The 22,654-nt window shown below is 35.9% G+C and overlaps 1 protein-coding gene across 5 annotated transcripts in view; it reads left to right on the forward strand.

Moving 5' to 3' along the window:
* The window catches only part of CDH8 (cadherin 8), a 487,537-nt gene that overhangs the window by 371,817 nt on the left and 93,066 nt on the right, over positions 1-22,654 (forward strand). For all 5 annotated transcript variants that reach the window (XM_007528643.3, XM_060185427.1, XM_060185429.1 and 2 more), the window contains one exon: positions 20,284-20,405. In XM_007528643.3, coding sequence (XP_007528705.1) covers positions 20,284-20,405 — 122 coding nt within the window. The remainder of the gene's footprint in view (positions 1-20,283; positions 20,406-22,654) is intronic.

The raw sequence follows: 22,654 nt of genomic DNA on the forward strand, positions 1-22,654 counted from the left end.
GAGGGGAAGACAGAGAGGGGGAGAGAAAGAGAGACACCTGCAGACCTGCTTCACCACCTGTGAAGCGACTCCCCTGCAGGTGCGGAGCCGGGGGCTCGAACTGGGATCCTTAGCCAGCCCCTTGTGCTTTGCGCCACCTGCGCTTAACCCGCTGTGCTACCGCCCAACTCCCAGATGTCTATATTTCTTTCCTCTTCTCTATCTTCCCTTCCCATCTCAGTTTATCTCTGTCCTAACCAAAAGGAAAAAAAAAAGGGAAACAAAAAAAGAATAAAATGTCCTCCAGTATCAGTGGATTTATAGTACCAGCACCAAGTCCCAGCAATAACCCTGTAGACAAAAAAAAAAAACCTTTTGATAAGTATTTTCTGTACATATATTGACAAAACGTCAATATTTTGATGAAATTAGGAGTAACAGTTGACTAGACAGTCTTACTAAAATTCAGTTCTCTTCTTGATTAAAATATGTATATATAATACATCTAGTAGAAATGAAATGGAAGATATAATCATGATTTCATTCATGTAAAATGAAAAGAAATGAAGCGAAGGAACGTACATAGCCAAGGATGCCCTTGGATCCTTACTGCAGAACTGAGTATGTGTACGTTTTATTCAGTCAGTGTTACAGTTTGGGGCTTGAACCTGAGGCCTCACGTATGAAAGTCCTTTGTGTTAAAAATGACACTATATACTCTGTCCCCCAATGAATATTGAGTGCATTTATCTTCAGTATATTCTGTAATTTAACTCACTCTATATGCAATTATATGGCCATATTCTCTGCACTAATGATACATATATATACCACATTTCTGGATTGTATTACTTTCTATAGTTAGATTATATTTTATGTCTATTTTAATAAGAAAATGTTTATTGCTAAATATATACCAGATTTGTTTAACTAACAGAAATTATTGATACATGAAAGTATGCCACTACTTCTAATATGTATGTGCATTTTTAAAATATTTATTTATTTCCTTTTTGTTGCCCTTGTTGTCTTTATTGTTGTTGATGTCATCATTGTTGGATAGGACAGAGGGAAATGGAGAGAAGAGGGGGAGAGAAAGATAGACACCTGCAGACCTGCTTCACTGCCTATGAAGTGACTTCCCTGCAGGTGGGGAGCCAGGGGCTCAAACCTGGATCCTTACACGGGTCCTTGCGCTTTGCACCACATGCACTTAACCCGCTCACTGCACTTAACCCGCTCGCTGCGCTACCGCCGGACTCCCATGATGTGCATATTACATATACATATACTGATATAATTTTACTGATAATAAGAAATGTTACTAATAATATGAGTAGTACTAATATTTGACACCAAGCATCACAAAAAATAGTTAGCATTTTCCCCTATACTTTACCTAATTTATCTGAAGCCTACATCCTAACTCTTCAAAGTCTAATATGAAACTTCCATCTTTTTTCTTGGCAAGTAATTAATTTTATTTTTGTAAAATCTGTTTCAGATTCAATATCACTATATTTCAGAGTGGTGATTCATAAGATTGCTATTGTCATAGGGATTCAGTTCCCCAAGACAGATGTCAATAAACCAAACTGTCGTCCTTCATGATAGTGCACTAAACCCCATCTCTCCTAGCACCCGGACCTATGGGTTATAGATCAGAATCTGTTTAGATTTCACCCTATATAAGTTGTGTCCATTGTAAGTTTTACCTTACTTTGCTTCTTTGATTCCACCTGTGAATTAGAGTATCTATTATTTGTCCTTTTCTGACTGACATACTACAGTTGATAGGATTCCCTCCAGTTCTATCGTTGTTGCAGCATTTCTCTCAGTTGAGTAGTATTCCATTGTGAACATGTGACAATTGCCTTAATCACTCATCTTTGGTTGGATACTTGAGTTGTTTCCAAATTTTGGCAATAATAGCTAGTGCTGCCATGAACTCAGGTATGTATAGGTCTTTTAAGTAGATGTGTAGGAGATGAATTGCTGGATTGAATGATATGTCCCTTTGTAAATTATTTTGTGGATTCTCCAAACTGTTCTCCACAGGTTTATATCAATTTACATTACCAACAATAGTATGAAACTGTTCCTGTCCACATTCTTGCTAGCACTTACTGTATTTGCCCCTTTTGATGTAAATTGTTCTCACAGAGGTGTGGTGATGTCTCAATGTTGTCTTAAGCAACTTTACTTTGAATGAATTTATTTTATCTCTCATCTTGAGTTTCTGAATTCTCTTTTTATATTAAGAAAAATATACTGCTTATAGCAGTGTTCTTGTTCTGACTCACTTGTCTTTCCAACAATTAGCCATCTAATTACATTGTATTTAGCTAGTGATCTAATATTTGCTGACAAACCATCATAATTAGCCAATTTTTGTTTGAGATGTGAACTAAGGTCAAAGGATTCTATCTTTTTTTAAAGCTGGACATTTTGAGGATAGACAGAACTTATATTTACACAGACTTAGTTTGAGACTGTACTAAAATGTAGGAGTCCTACCTTTCTTTCTTTTCCCCCAATGGAGATTCCTGGAAACCAGTTTTTTTTTTTTTAATTTTTACAGAAATTGGTTGAAAAAGAGGAGAGACACCTATATAACTATTCCATCAATCACAAGCATCCACAATGCAGGTGAAGACTAGGGGCTTAACCCAGGCCCTCACACATGATAACATGTGCACTCTACCTACGTTTACTTCTTATAAGCAGTATTTATAGTTTCTTTATGTTGATAACAACGACTGCATTGATGAAAATTTCATCAAGTACATTTAAGTAGTTAGTACATAATAGTCTGAATTATTACAACTGGTTTCCGTTGTTATTATTTTACTTCCTATCCAGACTCAAATACCTTGCACCTTCTTTTTGACATTGCACTTGGTCATTCTGTTTTTCATTTTTGCCCCTCTAGCTGGATTCTATAATTTAACATTTCAAATGAGATTTGTTATAAAATCTGAACTTTTAGTTCTTAGTTAATCCTTTTATAGTGTGCATGAACATACCTTTTCTCTTTATGAATAAAAATTTAAGGAATTCATTAGAGATATTATCAACAATTATGTGTCAGTATGGTCTTACACTTGAGGAAAATGCATTGGGACAAAATAATAAAACATTTGCCCACCCCCAGAGTCCACTGATATCCTGCCTCTATACTGGTTTATCAAAACCCTGCTGCTCATCTTGTGTCCCTCAGTCACAGTGTGAATGCCCTACTTTTGGACCTTTGGTCAAGACATTATTTTTTTCCCCTTGAACTTCCCGTCATGTTTCTGTATTTCAAGTAATACTTTCTTTCAAGGTTCAGATCAAATATTACCTCTGACATATTACCAGCTATACATGATGCTGCAACAACATAGGAGTTCAGAGAAGTCACTGATGATCTAATTTATAATTATAGTAATTTGTATATGTGTCTTATATTCCTTCCCAGACTAATATCATAAGGGCAAAGACTACGTCTTTTATGCCTTTTTTTTTATCCTCCTACCACACAGCATACAGAATATCACATTATAAATGATTGACAAAAATTCTTTGAGTGAGTATATAGTCTTAATTACTACGATTTAATACAATTACAGGGTTGTTAACCACATGTTTTTTAATAAGCTGAATATTCAGAAAGGGGAGATAACCAATCAATCAAAATATGAGAAAGTAAAATGGCACAAAGTCTCACAAATAGGGATATTTCAGAAGAGGTTTATTGAGGAAATAAAATATCCTCTATGAGGACAGCAGTTGGTTCTACACTTTAAAGTTAATAGCCCAAACCTAATTCTTCAAACGTAGAATAGTTTTGTCTTGTATTAATCTCAATTCAGCAATCAAGAAAAGGATGTTGCTTAGTTGTTTTTGTAGTCTGTCACAAATTATGTCAGTCTATTACCAGTTCCAAAGAAAATAATTTTGTTTGCTAACCACCCAGAAATCTGTGGTTGAATACCTCTAGACATTAGCTGTTCTCTCTTTCCCTTTGGAATCTTTGCAATAACTATTTTCTCTGGGAGATTCATCTTTTTGCTATAATCACAAGTAACTCCATCTTTAAGTCTTTACTCAAATTAAATACTAATATTATAACCTTCAGGACTAGATTTTCTTTATGTCGCTTTACTTTTTTATAATCTTTTATAAGATACTATGAGATTTACTCACTGACTTATGCTAATGAAGTGTCTTTTGTTAAAGTCTTTAATTTTTTTTTATTGATTTAGTAATGATTAACAAGATGCAGGATAAGAGGGATACAACTCCATACAGTTCCCGCCAACAGAGTTCTGTATCCTATCCCCTCCATTGGAAGCCTTCCTATCTTTATCCCTCTAGGAGTATGGACCCAGGATCATTATAGGGTGCTGAGGGTGGGAGGTCTGGATTAGCCTTTGGACATTGGCATTGGAAGGTCGATCCCACTGCCAGCCTGTTTCTATCTTCCCCTAATGGGGCAGGGCTCTGGGAGGTGGGGTTCCAGTACACATTGGTGAGGTATGTCTGCCCAGAGATGTCATATGTGATTTATATGATGATGTCATATGTGATTCACATGATGATTCTTTTAATTATTTTAACACATTAGGCAATTAATTTCTTTTCATGTTGGGGAAATTCCAACTATTTTGTTCTCACAGTTATGAAATCACCTGAATAGATATTTGAAATTATCAATATTTTATTTGCTTTCATGAACTTAATTAAAAATAAATAGGCTGTACAGTTGAATACATTAGTATAGTTTTTTCTTAAATTTTTTCAGTGGGTAATTCTGGGTATAAAGTAGTAACATAGCTGGTCAGAGATTGAGAATTTGTGGGGGAGCAAGAGAAGAAATTCTGAAAGGATTTATAATAAATCAGAGTCAACTGCTTTCAGGAAAAGCAGTAAACTATACTTCTGGTAATACATGACCTATAATTTCAATGTAGGAACCAGATGAGATGGAAAATTATTATAAAAATTCTAATTTAGTCTTACTGAGTCAGTTCTAGATATAACTTTTACATATAAATTTAGTAGTTAAACATGAGTCAGAATAAAAAAAATGTTTGTTTTAACTTAGTGAATAGAGCAGACATTAAAATCTACCCTGCTTTTGTAATCTGTTATTGCTCCCTGCTCCTTCCTTATGTATGTTAGGAGGATAACCACCACGAACAAGTGGCTCTTTCCACCAACAAAAATTCAGATCCCAACAATGACATTTTTTGAAAAGTACCCCAAGAGGGAACAGAGAGCAAATTGTGTGTAGAATTAGGCTCTGAGGTGGTGGTAGTGAGACAACAGAGAAAAAAGAGTAAGAAGATAACTTGAAAACAAAAATAAAACCTGTGTGTGTGTGTGTGTGTGTGTGTGTGTGTGTGTGTGTGTGTGTGTTTGTGTGTGTATTTAAAATCCTGCAGTTTGGTTGGATTTTAATTTATGATTTCACTCAATTTTCTTAGTAAAGGTAAAACCTACCTGATAAGGTGAATCTAGCAGTAAGGTCTGGTATTGGCACACCTGGTAAAGTGTACACATTACAAAGATGCAGTCCCCACCTTCAGGAAGTCAGTTTCACAGTAGTGTAGCAGAGTTGCAGGTGTCTATAGCTCTCCCTCCCCTCAATTTCTCTCTGTCCTGTCAAGTAAAAATATTTTTCTGAAAAAAGGAAGGAAAAAAATAGGCACTGGGAATAGTGATTTCTTGTGCAGGCACCAATGCCCCAGTGAATACACTGGTGGCTAAAAAAGAAAGGATTCACCAGATCAATGAGGTTAAGTGACTAGAATGTATTTCTTGCATTCATGAGTGCCCAAGTTTAGTCACATTTGTAGAAGATCAGTATTCTCATCTCTACTGTTTACATATATATACACACAAAATGAGGAAATAAATATTTGATAAAAGCAAATCTACCTAAGGTAGATAGTATCTTGTTTTTAGTATGAACTACATTGTACTAAAAATTCTGTGTGCTAATACAAAAGTGAAGCAAAAGCAAAAGCAAAGCAAAAAAAAAAAATCACACACATAAAACCAACACTAAAATATCACTCCAAATGAAGTTTTCATGTTATTAGTAATAATCAGGGTTTGTCAAATCATCATATATACTTAGACTTAGAAGTCTAAAATTCTACTGTCAGAGTGGATGCTGGGAGAAAATATATTTTTTCTAGAATCCTTTTCAAAGTTAATTATAAAATTCAACTCATTAATGTTACATTCCAAGCCATGTAAGATTTTGTGGTAAAAACAGAAGTTACTGAAATGCAGAAAGGGGTTTTCTCGTATGGTTCTGCTCAGTTTGAGCTTCCTGTAAGATCTCAACTAGAATAGAGATTTCAGTACTCTACTATCTCTTGGTATTGTTGGTTCTAGCTTAAATAGTTAAAACTCAATAAATACACTTTTTTTCCTGCCTCCAGGATTATCACTGAAGCTAGGTGTCTGCACTACGAACCCACTGCTCCTAGAGGCTTTTTTTTCACTTTTGTTGTCCTTGTTTATCTTTGTTGTTATTATCATTGCTGTTATTGTTGTTGGATAGGACAGAGAGAAATCAAGAGAGGAGGGCAAGACAGAGAGGGGGAGATAAAGAGAGACACCTACAGACCTGCTTCAGTGCTTGTGAAGGGACTCTCTGCAGGTGGGGAGCTGGAGGAGGCTTAACCTAGATCCTTAAGCCAGTCCTTGTGCTTCGCACCATGTGCTCTTAACCCACTGTGCCACCACCCAGCCCCCAAATACACATATTTTTAATGGAAGACAATGAAAAATAAGAATTGCACATTCTCCTTTTGAAAACAAACTAACTTCCTTGTAGCATCAGCTGGTAGAAGTAAAGCATGTTTTTGATGTCTGATCTTTGGAAGCTGTTGCATTCGAGCACCAGCATTGAGAGGATAGCCAACCAGACAGGCTACTTCTTCCAGAATGTCTTTTACTTCATTTGGGTTAGCTTAAGTTTCATCTACACCCACTAATTCACTCAATTTATCTATAAAAATGATACATATTTTTTCTACTTCCAGTGCCTAAAAGGCTATCTGCCACTCAGTAGGCATAAAACAGTATTTTCTGAATGAATAGTAGTGGCTACATTACTTTAAAAAATCGCAGTGATGGTGTTTTTTGTTTACAAGGAATAATGATTACACTTTCTCCAAAGAGTTGTACAAAAATGAAAGCATGGGACCTGAGAGTGTTTATGTTTTTCACACTCCAGATAATTATCTTGTGGAAATCTAAGTTAGAAGCCTAACATAAATATATCATAACTCAATTTATAAATAAATAATCATTTATTAATATGATGCCATTCTGATGTGGAATTTTCATGGAATAGGGATTGAGTTTGTAGGTAGGATTTCACTGTCAGTTTATATAACTGAAAATTCAAGCACATAATTTTTTTTAATTGGGGAATTAATGTTTTACATTCAACAGTAAGTACAATAGTTTGTACATGCATAACATTCCCAAGTTTCCCATATAACAATTCCCCAGTTTCCCATATAACAATACAACCCCCACTAGGTCCTCTGAATCCTTCTTGGACCTGTATTCTCCCCACCCACCCACCCCAGAGTCTTTTACTTTGGTGCGATACTTTCAGGTTCTACTTGTGTTTTCTTTTCTGATCTTGTTTTTCAACTTTGACCTGAGAGTGAGATCATCCCATATTCATCCTTTTGTTTATGACTGATTTCACTCAACATGATTTTTTCAAGGTCCATCCAAGATCGGCTGAAAACGGTGAAGTCACCATTTTTTACAGCTGAGTAGTATTCCATTGTGTATATATACCACAACTTGCTCAGCCACTCATCTGTTGCTGGACACCTGGGTTTAATTACTTAATTTTGTAAAAATTTTTATTTAATAATGATTGACAAGATTGTGGGATAAGAGGGATACAGTTCCCACCACAAGAGTTCTGTATCCCATCCCCTCCATTGGAAGGTTCCCTGTTCTTTATCCCTCAAGGAGTATGGACCAGAGATTTCAAGCATATAAATTTATCTATCCTCTAATAGGTTCAAAAGAAGTAAACTAAAGGGACCGGGTGGTGGCACACCTGGTTGAGTGTATATGTTACAGTGCTCAAGGACCCGGTTCGAGCACCAAGTCACCACCTGCAGAGGGAAAGCTTTGCAACTGGTGAAGCAGTGCTGCAGTTGTCTCTCTTTCTCTCTCCCTCTCTATCTCCCCTACTGTCTCAATTTCTGGCTGTGTCTATCCAATAAATAAAGATAATAAAAAATAAAACAAAAAAAGAAGTAAACTAAAATGATTTAATAATTTCCAGTGAGGAAAGTTTCATCAAATATACCAACAACATGGGAACAAGTAGAGCTACTTTTTACCTAAATAAATTTTCAGTCCTCCCCTATGGATGCCAGGAAAGGAAACCATAATAAACAAGTGGGATTGTTTAGAATGGCAAAAATACAGATGTCAACAAGAGACATTGCTTACAATACATTTCACTTTTTTCTTTTGCAGATGTGTTAAGGAAAACCACTTTTCATTTTTGTCTTTGATTTTTTAGAAATTAAGGTAATTCTGGTAGTACAGTGGGCTGTTTTTCTCATACTCCTTAATTTCACTATATGAAACCCTTCTGCAGTTATTTCTTTTTCACCATTATTTGTAATTATTTTACTAAAAACCTTGGTGACTCAAATATTGGTGTATATTCTTTCATTTGTTCATTATGTCTGAAATAAACTAGATAGTTTCAGTCACTGTAAGCAGCTCTATATTTTGGGCCCCAGATGGTGTGGCACACTGGGTAAAGCACACACTTGATCATGTGCAAGGATGCTGGTTCAAACCTCTGGCCCCCACTTAAGTGTCAGAGTCTTCTCAAGAAGGTAGAGCAGTGTTATAGGTGTCTTTTTAATATTACTTATTTATTTATTATTAGTTAGAGACAGAAAAATTGAGAGGGGAGAGGATGAGAGACCACTGCAACCCTATTTCATCACTTGTGAAGCTTCCCCCATCTGCAGTAGGAACCAGGAGCTTGAACCTGGCTCCTTCTCTACTTTAGTGTGTGCACTAAACCTGCCCCCCAATGTATCAAAAAAGGAACAAAAAGTAACCACCAAGAAGTGTTGGTAAAGTCATGTAGGTACTGAGCCACAGTGAGAACCCTGGTGGGGGAATTTTTTTTTTTTTTTTTGCCTCCAGGGTTATTGGGGCTGGGTGCCTGCACTATGAACCCACTGCTCCTGGAGGCCATTTTTCCCCTTTTGTTGACCTTGTTGTTTATCATTGTTATTATTTTTTTGTTGTTATTGCTGTCATTGTTGGACAGGACAGAGAGAAATTGAGAGAGGAGTGGATGATAGAGGGAGAGAAAGATAAGACACCTGCAGACCTGATTCACTGCCTGTGAAGCGACTCCCCTGCAGGTGGGGAGCTTGGGGCTCAAACTGGAATTCGTGTGCCAGTCCTGTGTGCTTCATGCCATGTGCACTTAACCCGCTGTGCTACCACCTGCCTCCTCAATTTTTTTTAACCTATCACCAGAAGAGAGAAATTGACTTAGACATTTTTTACAAACATTCCACCTCTGCAAATACATAAACACACACACACACACACACAATGCTGCCTATTACTTATAGACAAATGGTTTTCTAACTACAAGTGTTAATGGGGGAAGTGGTGATGTATAGGTGTAACTATTATCTATCATATATATTTAAGTCATTGAATATTAACATCTGGGAAGAAATTACTGTATGCACAATATGTAACCTTGGTCCATTGGCACAATAGATGCAGAATTTACTGTGATCAGAGTATAAACTGAGGAAAGACAATCTCAAGGCATTAATCAGGGTTCATAGTGTAAACATTAACTAGAGATAACTCAGTCTTACATTACCATACATAAATTCTGCTAGGCTCTAACTCATGCAGGATGATGGATAGCTTAATTTTCTTGAAGCAAACAATGAACATTTCCTATGGAGTGATGGGGGGAAATTAAGTAGATTTTTTTTACATCTATGATGATATCTTATATTAGACAGGGAACCAATACTTAAGAAACAAAGTTACCGGAGTGATTCTTAGGGAAGATACAATGGAAGAGAAGCATCGGATCATTATCTTTCCCCCTTCATGTCTTTACTAAAGTTTTAAATGTGCAAGAGTAAAGTCAAGATGCTAAAAAACTAAACAGAATTTAACAGAATGGATGGACTTTAGAAGGGTAAACATAAATTAAATCAGTGCTCACAAATTTCAAAAATCAAGTCTTGATACTATTAAGGTGACCTACCTACACTTATCTTCCTGTGAGAAGAAAGATCACAGCTCTCAGAAGGAAAAGAACAAATTTTCTTGAGAGATTGTTTGGAGGTTCTAGCAGGGAAGCACAGCTACTCGTATGTCCTCAACTGGTCTGTCTCTATTTGGGGAAGGCTGTCCTCTTTGACCCAGTGCGCAGCTTCAGGAGGGAAGCAGATGGAGCGGTGAGGGTGGAAGGGGACACCCGACTAGCCAGCCAGATTAGCCGAATCAACCCTGGCTATCAATGGGGTGACAGATCACCCTCACATCCAAGAACAAAATTTCTTATCTAAGTTTTCAAGAGTAAATGAAGTATTGGGCTTTCAGAAAAAAATCATGATGCGTTTTTGCTTAGAAAAACATAAAATGATACTCCATAACTTTTCTGACAACACAGTATAAGAGGATATGCCATGGGAACCCTGGTCTGGGAGGTGGTGCAGTGGATAAAGCATTGAACTCTCAAGCATGAGGTACTGAGTTCAGTCCCCGGCAGCACATGTACCAGAGTGATGTCTGGTTCTTTATCTCCTCCTATCTTTCTGATAATAAATAAAATCTTAAAAAAAGAAAAATCTGAAATTAGATCATTGAAAGGGCTGTTGGACTTTGCAGACAAGGACCCAAGAAACTAAATAACATATAAGATGTATATGCTGCTAAAGTTCTAGGATTCATTTTTAAAAAGGGGAGGGGGGGCAACTAGGTGGTAGAGCACACAAATTACAATGTGCAAGGACCTAGGTTCAAGCTTCTGTTCCCCACCTGCAGGGAGAAGCTTCCTGAGCAGTGAAACAGCTGTCTGTTTCCAATAAATAATTAAAAAAATAATAATCAAGAAAGAAGCCTAAAGCTGAAAAAATATTAGGAAACTCTAGTAATAACCTAGTCTATAGTTTAATAAGAGCATAATATACATTAAAAATAATAACAAAATAAAGAAACCTTTCTGGAAGAACTATGAAAACAAATAAAACTACAGAACATAAAACCTGTTATCTTCTTCTAGCGTTTGCCCTTCTTTCGTAGCCAGTCAACAGCATCAGGTTGAGCCTGATGTAAAGTTTTGAGACCTCCTTTGAATCTGGAGAGGTGGCAGTCGTTGACTATGTGGGTCATAGTCTGTCTGTAGCCACAGGGGCAGTTCGGGTCGTCTCTGTTTCCCCAGCGATGGAACATAGCGGTGCACCGGCCATGGCCTGTTCCATAGCGATTGAGGAGGGCCCAATCATAACGTGCTAGGTCAAAGCCGGGTTGACGCTTGCAGGGGTCTGTGATGAGGTGTTTGTTCTTTACCTCAGCTGACTGCCAACTCTGTTTCCAAGAGTCTGGAACAGAGAAGTTCAGTGTAGGCGTAGGAGACCAGATTGGATGACGAGACGTCAAGCGTTGGACAGGGTGGGCGAAGATATCCGCGTATATTGGCAGGTCCGGTCGAGCATAGACGTGGGAAGTGAACTTAGATGATGCCGCATCCCGACGAATATCTGGCGGGGCGATGTTGCTAAGAACTGGCAGCCATGGAACCGGGGTGGAACGGATGGTTCCAGAAATTATCCTCATGGAGGAATATAATTTGGAATCGACCAAGTGGACATGGGGGCTACGGAACCATACTGGGGCACAGTATTCTGCAGTGGAATAGCATAATGCCAGAGATGACGATCGTAGTGTGGAAGCGCTCACGCCCCCATGAGGAGCTGGCCAGTCTTGCAATGATGTTATTCCTCGCGCCCACCTTTGCTGCAGTTTTTATGAGATGTTCGTGAAATGACAGAGTGCGATCAAGAATAACACCAAGATAGACTGGCTAGGCTTCATGCCGGATTCTTGTATCGTCAAGCTGCACATTAAGCTCACGCAAGGCCGAGGCATGGTGTAGATGGAAAACAGATGATACCGTTTAATGAAAGGAGATATATAGATATGTTTGTTGGATAATGCGCTTGCTTTGTCATGCGAGTGAACTTAAGTTCCAGCCCAGCCCCCAACTAACTTCCTTGTAGGAGGAAGTTTCAGCCCTGTGGTAACTTTGCCTTTCTATATCCCTCTCTAAAAAGGTGAGCAGTGATACCCTGGTTTTTAAAAGGGAAAAAAAAGTGTTTAATAAACAAAAAGGGTGAAATGCTCAATTCTGTTATATTCAGTGCCAGAGATCAAACTCAGGAGCTCACACATGTAAGAACAGTGTTCAAACCACCTCTTGGGATTCGGTTTAGCATATTTATAACTAAAAGGGGGAGGAAGATGATAGAAGTAGTATATGAAGAAAAAAATGGTGACAATTTTTTTCAAATCAAACAGAAAACATCAAGGCATGGATTTGAAAAGTTCAGCAAGCTACACTGTGCAAATACAAATAAGTTCCTAATTGTAGCACTGCTGAAAAGTAAAAAAAAAATAAGAGAATCTCAAGATTAGCCCCCATGCATAAAGATACTTAAATTCAGGAACTGATGCCTGATTTTACAATTGAAATTATTAATTTCAGAGAAAAAAAGACATTTAAAAGAAACAAGGAAAATAAGTACTAAATCAGGATGTAAATCAAGAATAGAGAACTTCAAATAAAAGGTGTTTATGTTTAAAAAAATAGTTTACTAAAATAAGAAAAACATGTTCATGTAGGTAGATAAAAGGAATAATGCAAATTAACATAGTAGATTGCCTTACACATATAAAGATGGACAAAGATAGTAGATTGAATTATAGCCCAAATTCATCAGAACGATGTTAGATATTCTCCTGAGGACTGCAACAAATATGATGGGGGAAAATTCATAATATTTGACTGAAATAATACAGTGATTGAGTTAAGAACACAGAGAATGGCTACAGCAGCACAGAAACCAAAGATCAAAGTGGAAAGCTGAAAAATAAAGGAAGCCACCCACCCAAAGAAACAACACTAACAAAGATGAAAATAATATAAGTGAGACATTGGACATCATGACATCTGCATCAAAGGGATTCAAGGAGAAAAGAGACTGAGAGAAGTAAAGAATTTGGGAGGAAATGTTAGCTGAAATTCCTTAATATTAAAGAAGTATATAGATAGAGCACTGTCGACTGATAGTATCTTCCATGTCTGGGCAATATGCAATTCCTGTCAAGACTTTTCTCAACACCTTTCATTTGTGTATTTATCTTGCTGCAAAACCATGGGCACCAGTTCATTATCCATACCTTTTTCTGCCTGTTCTAATATGTCTAAGGGCAGAACAAGAGTTAACTTCTCAACCAAATCTGTTTAAAGAGGTCAATTGTACAGTAAAGGATGAACTGAGCCTCCAGTGGAGAATTTAATGTGGATATACAAATGCTATTTATAATGATACAGACCAAACATTCATATGATAATGTAACATTATTTTAATTCGGGGGAAGTTCTGAAGTTACAGTTTTTTCTATCATATATTCACTTCACAATCTTCCTATTTTCTAAATGTCCACTGTTCCTCTCATCCCTATTCAATAATAAATTCTCTTATTATGCATTCCCATGCTGACTGTAATTTACTGCTCGTGGCTTCCACCCTTCTACTTGTAGAAGGCTCAAGAATTATTTATTGAGCTTTAGCAGTATATCTAAATTTGCCAAATCATTTTTCTCTCATGTAGTCTGAAAAGGAGAGGCTGTTTATTTCAATCGATGCCTGCAAAAACAGTGGTTCATAGAAACTAGTTAGAAGCAAATTCCCAAGTAACTTAAACTTGGCAGTATTCCATTACCTTTGATTATAAAAGGGCAAAATTAATGGGCATTTCATGAGGCTCTGTGACAGAGAGGTGACAGGAAGTCACTATGATTCAAATGGTAGAAGTCAAGGAGTTGTTTATACTCAGTGCCATTTCAGCCTTTTTCTCCATCCTATGTGAAAAGTCTGACTTTTATGGTCAACTGAAATGGACTTTTCCTTGCAGACCACTTTGTCACATCTCTTATGTTTATCAATTTAATCTTTAATGAATGCTAATCAAATCTCTAATTATAATATCTTTATGTTTAATGTTTGTGTATTAGATGAAAGGCAAACATTTTGGAACCAGTCACAAAGGATATGAATAATTTCCTTAGAAGCTTATCTAATTAATTTTATTGCTGTATATTATCTTTAATATGTGTACTGCCATCATTTCATTAATTTAGATAAAAGTGAATCTTCAGCATTTAAATATGACACGTGTGCTGAGAATTACTATAAATTGCAATACTTTCAATCATACATGTTCATCTAATATAGATAATGATAAAACCTTTGGGGGAAGTTGGAGAGGAGTAGGGCAGTAATTTATTGTTTATTGTGTTTTATTGTTTTTTTTTTCCTAGCAGTTTTGAGACTCTCAGTAAATTTCTACAATCCTAGTATATTTGGGAAAACAAAGTAATACAGACCCTCACTTATTTTACTCATCTGTCTTAGGGTGACATTTTAATTTGTCATAAATTAAACAGCTTTTGGGAAGAGGACTCATCCAATATGTCCTAACCCAAGAAATGTGTTAATATGACATTCAGAAAAGGAGTATTTGAAGATGTAATTAAGCTAAGGATTTTAAGGTGTGATCAATCTGGAAAGACAGTAAAGCAGTGGTGAGTGTTTCTACAAGAGACAAGCTTAGAAGACAGGAAGAGAAGCAGCCTAGCAGGCCTGTGAAGACGGAGGCAGAGATTATGTTTTGACTCTTTCTGAGGAGTCGTTACCTTATTCTGTCTAGAAACTTGCTGTCCAACATCTCCAATGAATCAACCAAATCTACCAGTTTTCTCCCATTAGCCTTTTGCTTTACGAGCTGAGTGGTCTCTGGAGGAAGAAGCTGGTAACCTCAAGGTTTCTTCACTCACCTTTGTTAGCAAGATACTTCCTCCTGTGAATCATGAAAAGGATGGTCAGGGTCTCAGTGATACCTTGCCCCATGTAGAATCTCTGTCCCATGAGGAATAACTTGGCATAAGATGTCAGCTCCCACTTTGAATTGCCCGCAATGTCAAATCCACAGAAGCCAACTGGCAAGGATAAAAAGTGCTAAAATACTGTACTTCCCAGATAACTAATTCTTTAGTAATAGCTGGGGGCCCGAGGGAGCTCAACAGTCTTGGTTGTTTTAGTTCCTATCTTGTTCAACTATAGGGAATGACATTGCTGGGGAATGACCAAATCTGGATTCAAATATTACTTTTTCCAAGATTTAGTAGATTTAATTTGATTGTCATTTTTTCTGTCAGATCTTGGAATCATTTCAAAAGACTTTAATTTTAAAGAGATAGATCACTTGGCAAGGCCACAGATATAGCTCAGTGGTCAGGGTGACTAGGCTGTATACATATTACCCAGGTTTGAGCACTGACACCACATGGGAAGTGTTAACTGCAATGAAGGAAAGCTCTGTGCTGTGATGTCTTTTCTTCAGCCCACTTGAATTTAAAAAGTGGCTCAGGAAGGTGAATTTGCTAATGTGTGACATCTTTTTACACCAAAAAGAGTAAAAGAAAACTACCATTTTTACCCCCTAGAAATCAACTATGTGGCATTAAATTCTGCCCTGCTACAAGTGAAAAGGAAAGATAGAGAGAGGGAGAAAGAGAGAAACACACACAGAGAGAGAGATGCTTGAAATCTGTGTTAAAGGCTGTTTGGAATGCAAATAACTTGGAATGAGTCTTGAAGATTAAAAAGTACATGAACAGGGTACCTGGCAGTGGCGCAGCAGGTTGAGCGCACATGGCGCTAGCATAAGGACCCCGGTTCTAACACTGGCTCCCCACCTGCAGGGAGGTTGCTTCACATGCGGTGAAACAGGTCTGTGGTGTCTTTCTCTCCCCCTCTCTATCTCCCCCTCTTCTGTTGATTTCTCTCTGTCCTATTGAATAACAATGACAGCAATGGCGAAATAATAATAACAGCAACAATAAACAACAAGGGCAACAAAAGGAAAAAATAGCCTCCAGGAGCAGTGGATTCGATTCGTAGTGCAGACACAGAGCCCCAGTAATAACCCTGGAGGCAAAAAAAAAAAGTACATGAACAGTTACGTATACGGAGATTTATAATAAAAAAAAGTGTATGAACAGTTAGATATATGGAGATTTATAATAAAAAAGTACATGACCACTTAAATATACGGATATTTATAATTCTGTTATTGTTAATTACTTAGTATGTTTTGTACAACCAGTATTATAGCTACTTTACTCCCCTCTGCTAGTGTAAGACTTTTTAGTGCCAGGTTATATATTTCTTTTCTTTTTTTTAAGTAAATCATAAACTATATTTAAAGGAAACACCTGGAAATATATCTACTTCAACTATATAAGAAAACATTGTTTTATCATATTTTGTCAGAAATTAGGAAATTAGATAAATTCATGGGACAATATATAAAGTTCACACCTGAGATTCTTTACAGCTGTGAGAGGTGGATTCTAAATTTAGTTGAGTTTCTCAAAGACCAAACCAAAATAGTTAATAAATAGCATTAAATGTTATTCCATAACTTTGGCCATCTGAAAAGTTAAATATCATCTAATCCCAGATAATACACATAAAAAAGTATAGTACTTAAATGTTAAATTTATTACATTAAGAAACTTTTGGCTGTAGTCTTGGAGGTGGCACAGTAGATAAAGAATCAGACTCAAGTGTGAGGATCTGAGTTCAATTCCAGACACTGCATATGCCATTTAAGTATATATTTAAAAAAAAATAAAAAACTAATGAAATTTCTCATCTTGTGAATAAGTTTTGACCCTCCTCCACTACTTATTTAGATGAAAGAGGTCATTGCAATTTATTGAAACGTAAGGTCAAAACAAAAAGATTATAAGTGTGGCCCAGGAGGTGGTGCACTTGGTTAAGTGTTCACATTACATTGCAGAAGGCCCAGGTTCAAGCCACTTCTTCTTCTTCTAGCGTTTGCCCTTCTTCCGTAGCCAGTTAACAGCGTCAGGTTGAGCCTGATGTAAAGTTTCGAGACCTCCTTTGAATCTGGAGAGGTGGCAGTCGTTGACTATGTGGGTTATAGTCTGTCTGTAGCCACAGGGGCAGTTCGGGTCATCTCTGGCTCCCCAGCGGTGGAACATAGCGGCGCACCGGCCATGGCCTGTTCGATAGCGATTGAGTAGGGCCCAATCCACTGATCCCCACCTACATGGGGAAAGCTTCACAAGTGGTAAAGCAGGGCTGCAGGTGTCTGTCTCTCCCTCTCTATCTTCCTACCCTCCCAATATCTTTCTGTCTCTATCCAATAAATAAATAAATATTTTTAAAATATATGTTTAAATCATAGGTCTCACATAACTTACTTTTTTGTCAAAATGGTGAGGATAAACTTTGTATATGCATATTCACCTGTGTGAAACATAAAGAGGGGAAACAAATTATATAATGTCAATCAGTCAGGAGTATCCTGTGAATATGACTCAGTAAGATTAACATTCTCTAGTTTTTGAAGAGCAAAAATACACTAGGGTAGCTTTTCTGTGCAATTTTTTTTTAAAAGACTGCATACTTGTTAAGCATTGCCTATTCTCAGTGATTTATTAAATCTATATCAATCATTGGCCTATTTATGGATAGAGAAATTGAAGACAAATATATAAGGGTACATGCCAGTGTTGTAATGTGGGGATCTGACAATCAATGATGCACTCAGTTGAGAGTCTATGTTATTATCATGCACAAGGACCCAGGTTCAAAATCCTGGTCCCCACGAAGGGGTGTGGGAGTCACACAAACAGTGAAACATGTTGCTCTCTCTTCCGCTCAGTTTTTCTCTATAATAGCAAATAAAAGAATATTTTTTTTAAGAATGAATGTAGATGAATAAATAGTCAAATACAAAGACTTGCAAGACTTGGGTGAATACCATAGCAAACCTATGGTCATTGAATTGTATAATTTATCAGGGAGGATTTCAGATTATTACTGAAATTCTGAGACTACTCGTGAAGGCACATCTATGAGATATTACCCAGCTCAGTATTTATTATTTGAATAAAAATTTCAAATGGTTGTCAAGCTTGAGATAAATATTTGTATCAAGACTAAGAATCTTGTGGTGAGGGAAAGACCCATAACAAAACTATTTGGTATCAAGTTTCAGAAGTTATAATTCTGTGAAAGGCTAAAACCACATCTGTGAGTTACTTTTTTTTTTCTAATTGAGGAATTTAGGTAAAGACAAAGCATTCTTTGTCAGTTTCCACATGCAAAGTATGGGAATTACATTACTTACTGTGACGCTTGAGAAAAATTTTGTGAACTATCTTCCCCTGTAATATTGCACCCAGTATGTGTGGTGGTGGTGATGATATTTATGATTACAAAAGGAAATTTTTAAATGTCCTTGGACATGTGTCCAATAATATTTGCACATATAACAATTTTGTAAATATGGGGTTGTGTTCCAGAATTTCGGTGCCCACAAGAATAAAAAAGCCACACAATTCACTCAGGATCACAGTGCTAGTAAACAAAGCTGGGGTTTCAAATATTGTTTATTTAGTACAAATATGCTGTAGTCTTCTACATTTTTGTGATTACTGTTCTGTTCATGTCCAGGCTAGAAAAGAAATGTATATCTTTTAGTTGGGGAAATGGCCCAGTTGGCAAAGCAGCAGACTTTCATGACTGAGGTTCCAGTTTGATCCTTAGAACCAAATGTACTGGAGTGGTACTCTAGTTCTCTATCTCATGTGAAACTCTCTCATATGTAATACATTTTTAAAAAATGAGTCAATTCATAAGAAATTGATAGTAAAAGAAAAAATGATGTATCAGATGATATAGAGGTGATTAACTTTTTTTAATTTTAAAATGAAACTATGTTCTATTACTGAGTATTCTATAAGATAAAAATACTTACTCATCCATAGTTAATCAAATTAGATTAATGGAGAATAATCATAGTAATTAAACAAAAGTCATATCTTATAGCATTGCCAGTGGGATTAGCCAGCTATAAATTGAACAACATGACTGATTATTTGGTGTGTATTTTAAAAAGATTCACATTTAATGAAAAATTAGAATTTGAAGAATTTGGCCATCTGAATTTAACTGACTGTCAAACACAATAGTTTGATATCTCAAGTGCAAGCCTATATTTCTTCAAATTCAAAAGTCAATTTTTCTCCTTCTGGACTTGTTATTAAATATCCCATGCCACAGAAATGCAAATAATTGGATTCTCCAGTGCATTCAGCATAATTTACAAGAGATAAAAAGATTATTACATGGTACAGTCAGTCAAACTATATTGCATTTATTATAAATGAAACATTATCACACGACTTCAGTTAGAAATGTATTAGTGGAACAGATAGCTTGTGTGCATATCATATGTGGAGAAGGTATGTGTTTGTAACTCTTCTAAATTTACGGATTAACAGGTCATAAATTCTCTAGTATTGGAATTGACTTTGAGAGATTAGATTATTATTTGTCCTCACTGATGAAAATGACAATATTAAAATAACTTGAGTTTTTCATATCCAAAGAGAGTCCAAGGTCAATTTTAATTAAAAAAATGTATAAAAGATGATTCCCTAAAGATTATCTCTTTAATACATGTTAAAGACAGGCTTTTATAAATCTAGCTTAACGTCAGGAAAAAATCAATTTTTAATAGATAGCCAAGTTAAACAATGATAAATCTTCATTGTGTATACCTTTTTTTCCACTGTTATGCAATGTAACTTACCGATAAAATAATTATTCACAAAAGAAAGCTTTTAATTTATGCAGAAGGTCTTTCTCTAACCAAACTTCTGAAAATGTTGTTTAGAATAATAATTTACTTTTTTTTGTTTAAGGAAAAACTTGCCATTTTCTCCCTGTTGAATGGTCAGATTCAGTTACCACCATGTTGAAAACACTCTAAGTAAAGGGAAGTTGAAACTGACACACTTGCTTTTTAAGGAAATGAGTTGCATGTTAAAATGAAATACCCTAAATGCTGATATTACTTTTTTCCTTCCCATAGGGAACCACAGTCAGATATCACGAGTACCTGTTGCTATTAAAGTGCTGGATGTCAATGACAACGCCCCTGAATTCGCATCCGAATATGAGGCATTTTTATGTGAAAATGGAAAACCCGGCCAAGTAAATATCTCCATGTTGTTAATACTGAATATGTTTGTATACAACTGTCTCATATTTAATTACCCTACATTATAGTGTGCATCTGCAATATTTATGATCTGCAAAGTCACTGGAAAGAAACATCTAAATGGGCACAGAGAGGGAGTATTTTTTTTTCTCTTCAAGATAATTCTCTTCCTACCTGTGATCAGATTGGCTCCAGAAGTGGAATAATCTTTTGTTTCTGTGAATTCAGAACCAAATAACTAACTTAAACTATATTGATATATGGATGATGGTAGGGATGGTATTGAAGTAGTGAAGCCAAAAATTTAATCTTTGTAGTGATAGCAAACAAGGTGAAAGTTCATGTAGAGGGTGTATTTGTTTCTTATAAAACATAGGAATAAATAGTAGAACCTAGAAAGATCAGCCTTAAAAATGTAAATTTTGAAGTCAGTAGAGATGTAGATATATTTAGGTAAACATAAGGTGAACAGTATGTTTTAAACATGCAAGTAAAGCCTCTCATTATTATGTATTGGTGAAACTTTTTATTTTTAATTTGTGTCATATAACATAAGCAGTGACAGTAATGGGAAGCAAAAAGGGGGGGAAGAAATATTGAGAGAGGAAGGAGGAGAAAGAAAGTGGAGAGTTAAGACAAGAGGAAGAGAGGTTAGCAAGAAATAATAAAAAAGAAATCTGCAATATACACTGAATGTCAAAATGCAAATAGTCTATGTAAAGTTCTAAAACCACAAATGTAATAGATTTATTTTAACAAGGTGCCAAAGTACTGTATGTTTAAGAAATTTATCGTTTTTCAACTTCCTAATTTATTTCTGGATGGTGACATTTTAATTTAAATAAACAGCAGCTGACAGCATGACACTGGAGTTGTTAATCCAACTATTCTTGTGCCTCATGTGGGTGTTAGAAATTAAACTTTACTATTTGCTGAGCAGCTTACCTGACAAGAGTCAGACTTCCCCCCCTTAAAGGAAAGAATAACAAGGTTTTATGCTTTTCTTTATTAACCCTAGATCACCACGTTACTTTCCTATTCAAAAAGGTGAGCTTTTTGTCCTAGACTATTACAGTAGCAGAAGGATTAGCATCAGTCTTATCAAAATATGACACATATGCACATAATAAGGATAATTAATTTCAAGTATCTATATGTCAAAATAGTATAGTTTAAACATCTACCTTTAACAATGATACACTTGGATTTTTATGCATATTCTAAGTGTTATTTTAAGTCTCTCTTAATTCCACAAAGAAATAGAATTGCTCTCTGTCAGTATCTTTTGCACATGAAATACATATATATATATATATGTATGTATGTATATATGTATGTATGTATGTGTGTGTATGTAGATATTATTTAGCCAGGTTGGTGAATCAAGTCAGTGGAGAGAGCTTGGTTGAACTCTGTGCAAGTAAATTTCAAAAATATAACTATGTATCAGATAACCCAATGTAGATATATTGTTGGGGTAATATAGCCATCAGACTTGTAATCCAAACATTTGTAATAATATGAAATCAACCTAGTGCTTTAAATTTAAATAAAGCTCAGTTATTCATTCAAAACTCATCACAAAAGTTCAGAGAGTCAATGGCATTGATATTTCAAAAATTCAACACTGACTTCACTGATAATATTGACATTCCTGCCTGTGGGCCTTCAGTTATCTGGAGGTCTACCCTGCACATTTTTAACTATTTCTAAGGTTTTAGTAATTCCTTGGCAGTTTTATTCTCAGGGAAAAATTCATTGGTTCATCATTTTTACTTTTCAATATCAAAATAAAACAGTTGATATTTGGTTTTATGATTTTTGAAAAATCAAAATGACTCATTTTCTGAAGATATGTTTTTTGTGTGTGTCCACTTCACTATCTTAAATTAATCTGTCTAGGCTTGTTTACTAGAGTTCATTTTTACATGAAAAGACTTGAGACTTGATTTATTTTTTTACTGCTCAGCATAATTGTTGGACATATGTCTGACTGATTTATACACAATCAGTTGTTGCAAACAAGTCCTGAATTTCTTTGTGCAAGTTAGAATTCATGGTTGATTCATTACATCATTTAATGATTTGATCATCTAACTTCTATATTTAGCATTTTTCAAAATTCATATTAGTTATCCACACTAATGTGCACTTGAATATATTCAACATAAACTTTCAGTCATCCCTCATAATACCACACAAATGGCTGAATCATTCCAAAATTAGCATATTCATTATCAGG

This window comes from Erinaceus europaeus, chromosome 2 (assembly GCF_950295315.1).
Source record: "Erinaceus europaeus chromosome 2, mEriEur2.1, whole genome shotgun sequence".
In the NCBI taxonomy this organism is placed as follows: domain Eukaryota; kingdom Metazoa; phylum Chordata; class Mammalia; order Eulipotyphla; family Erinaceidae; genus Erinaceus; species Erinaceus europaeus.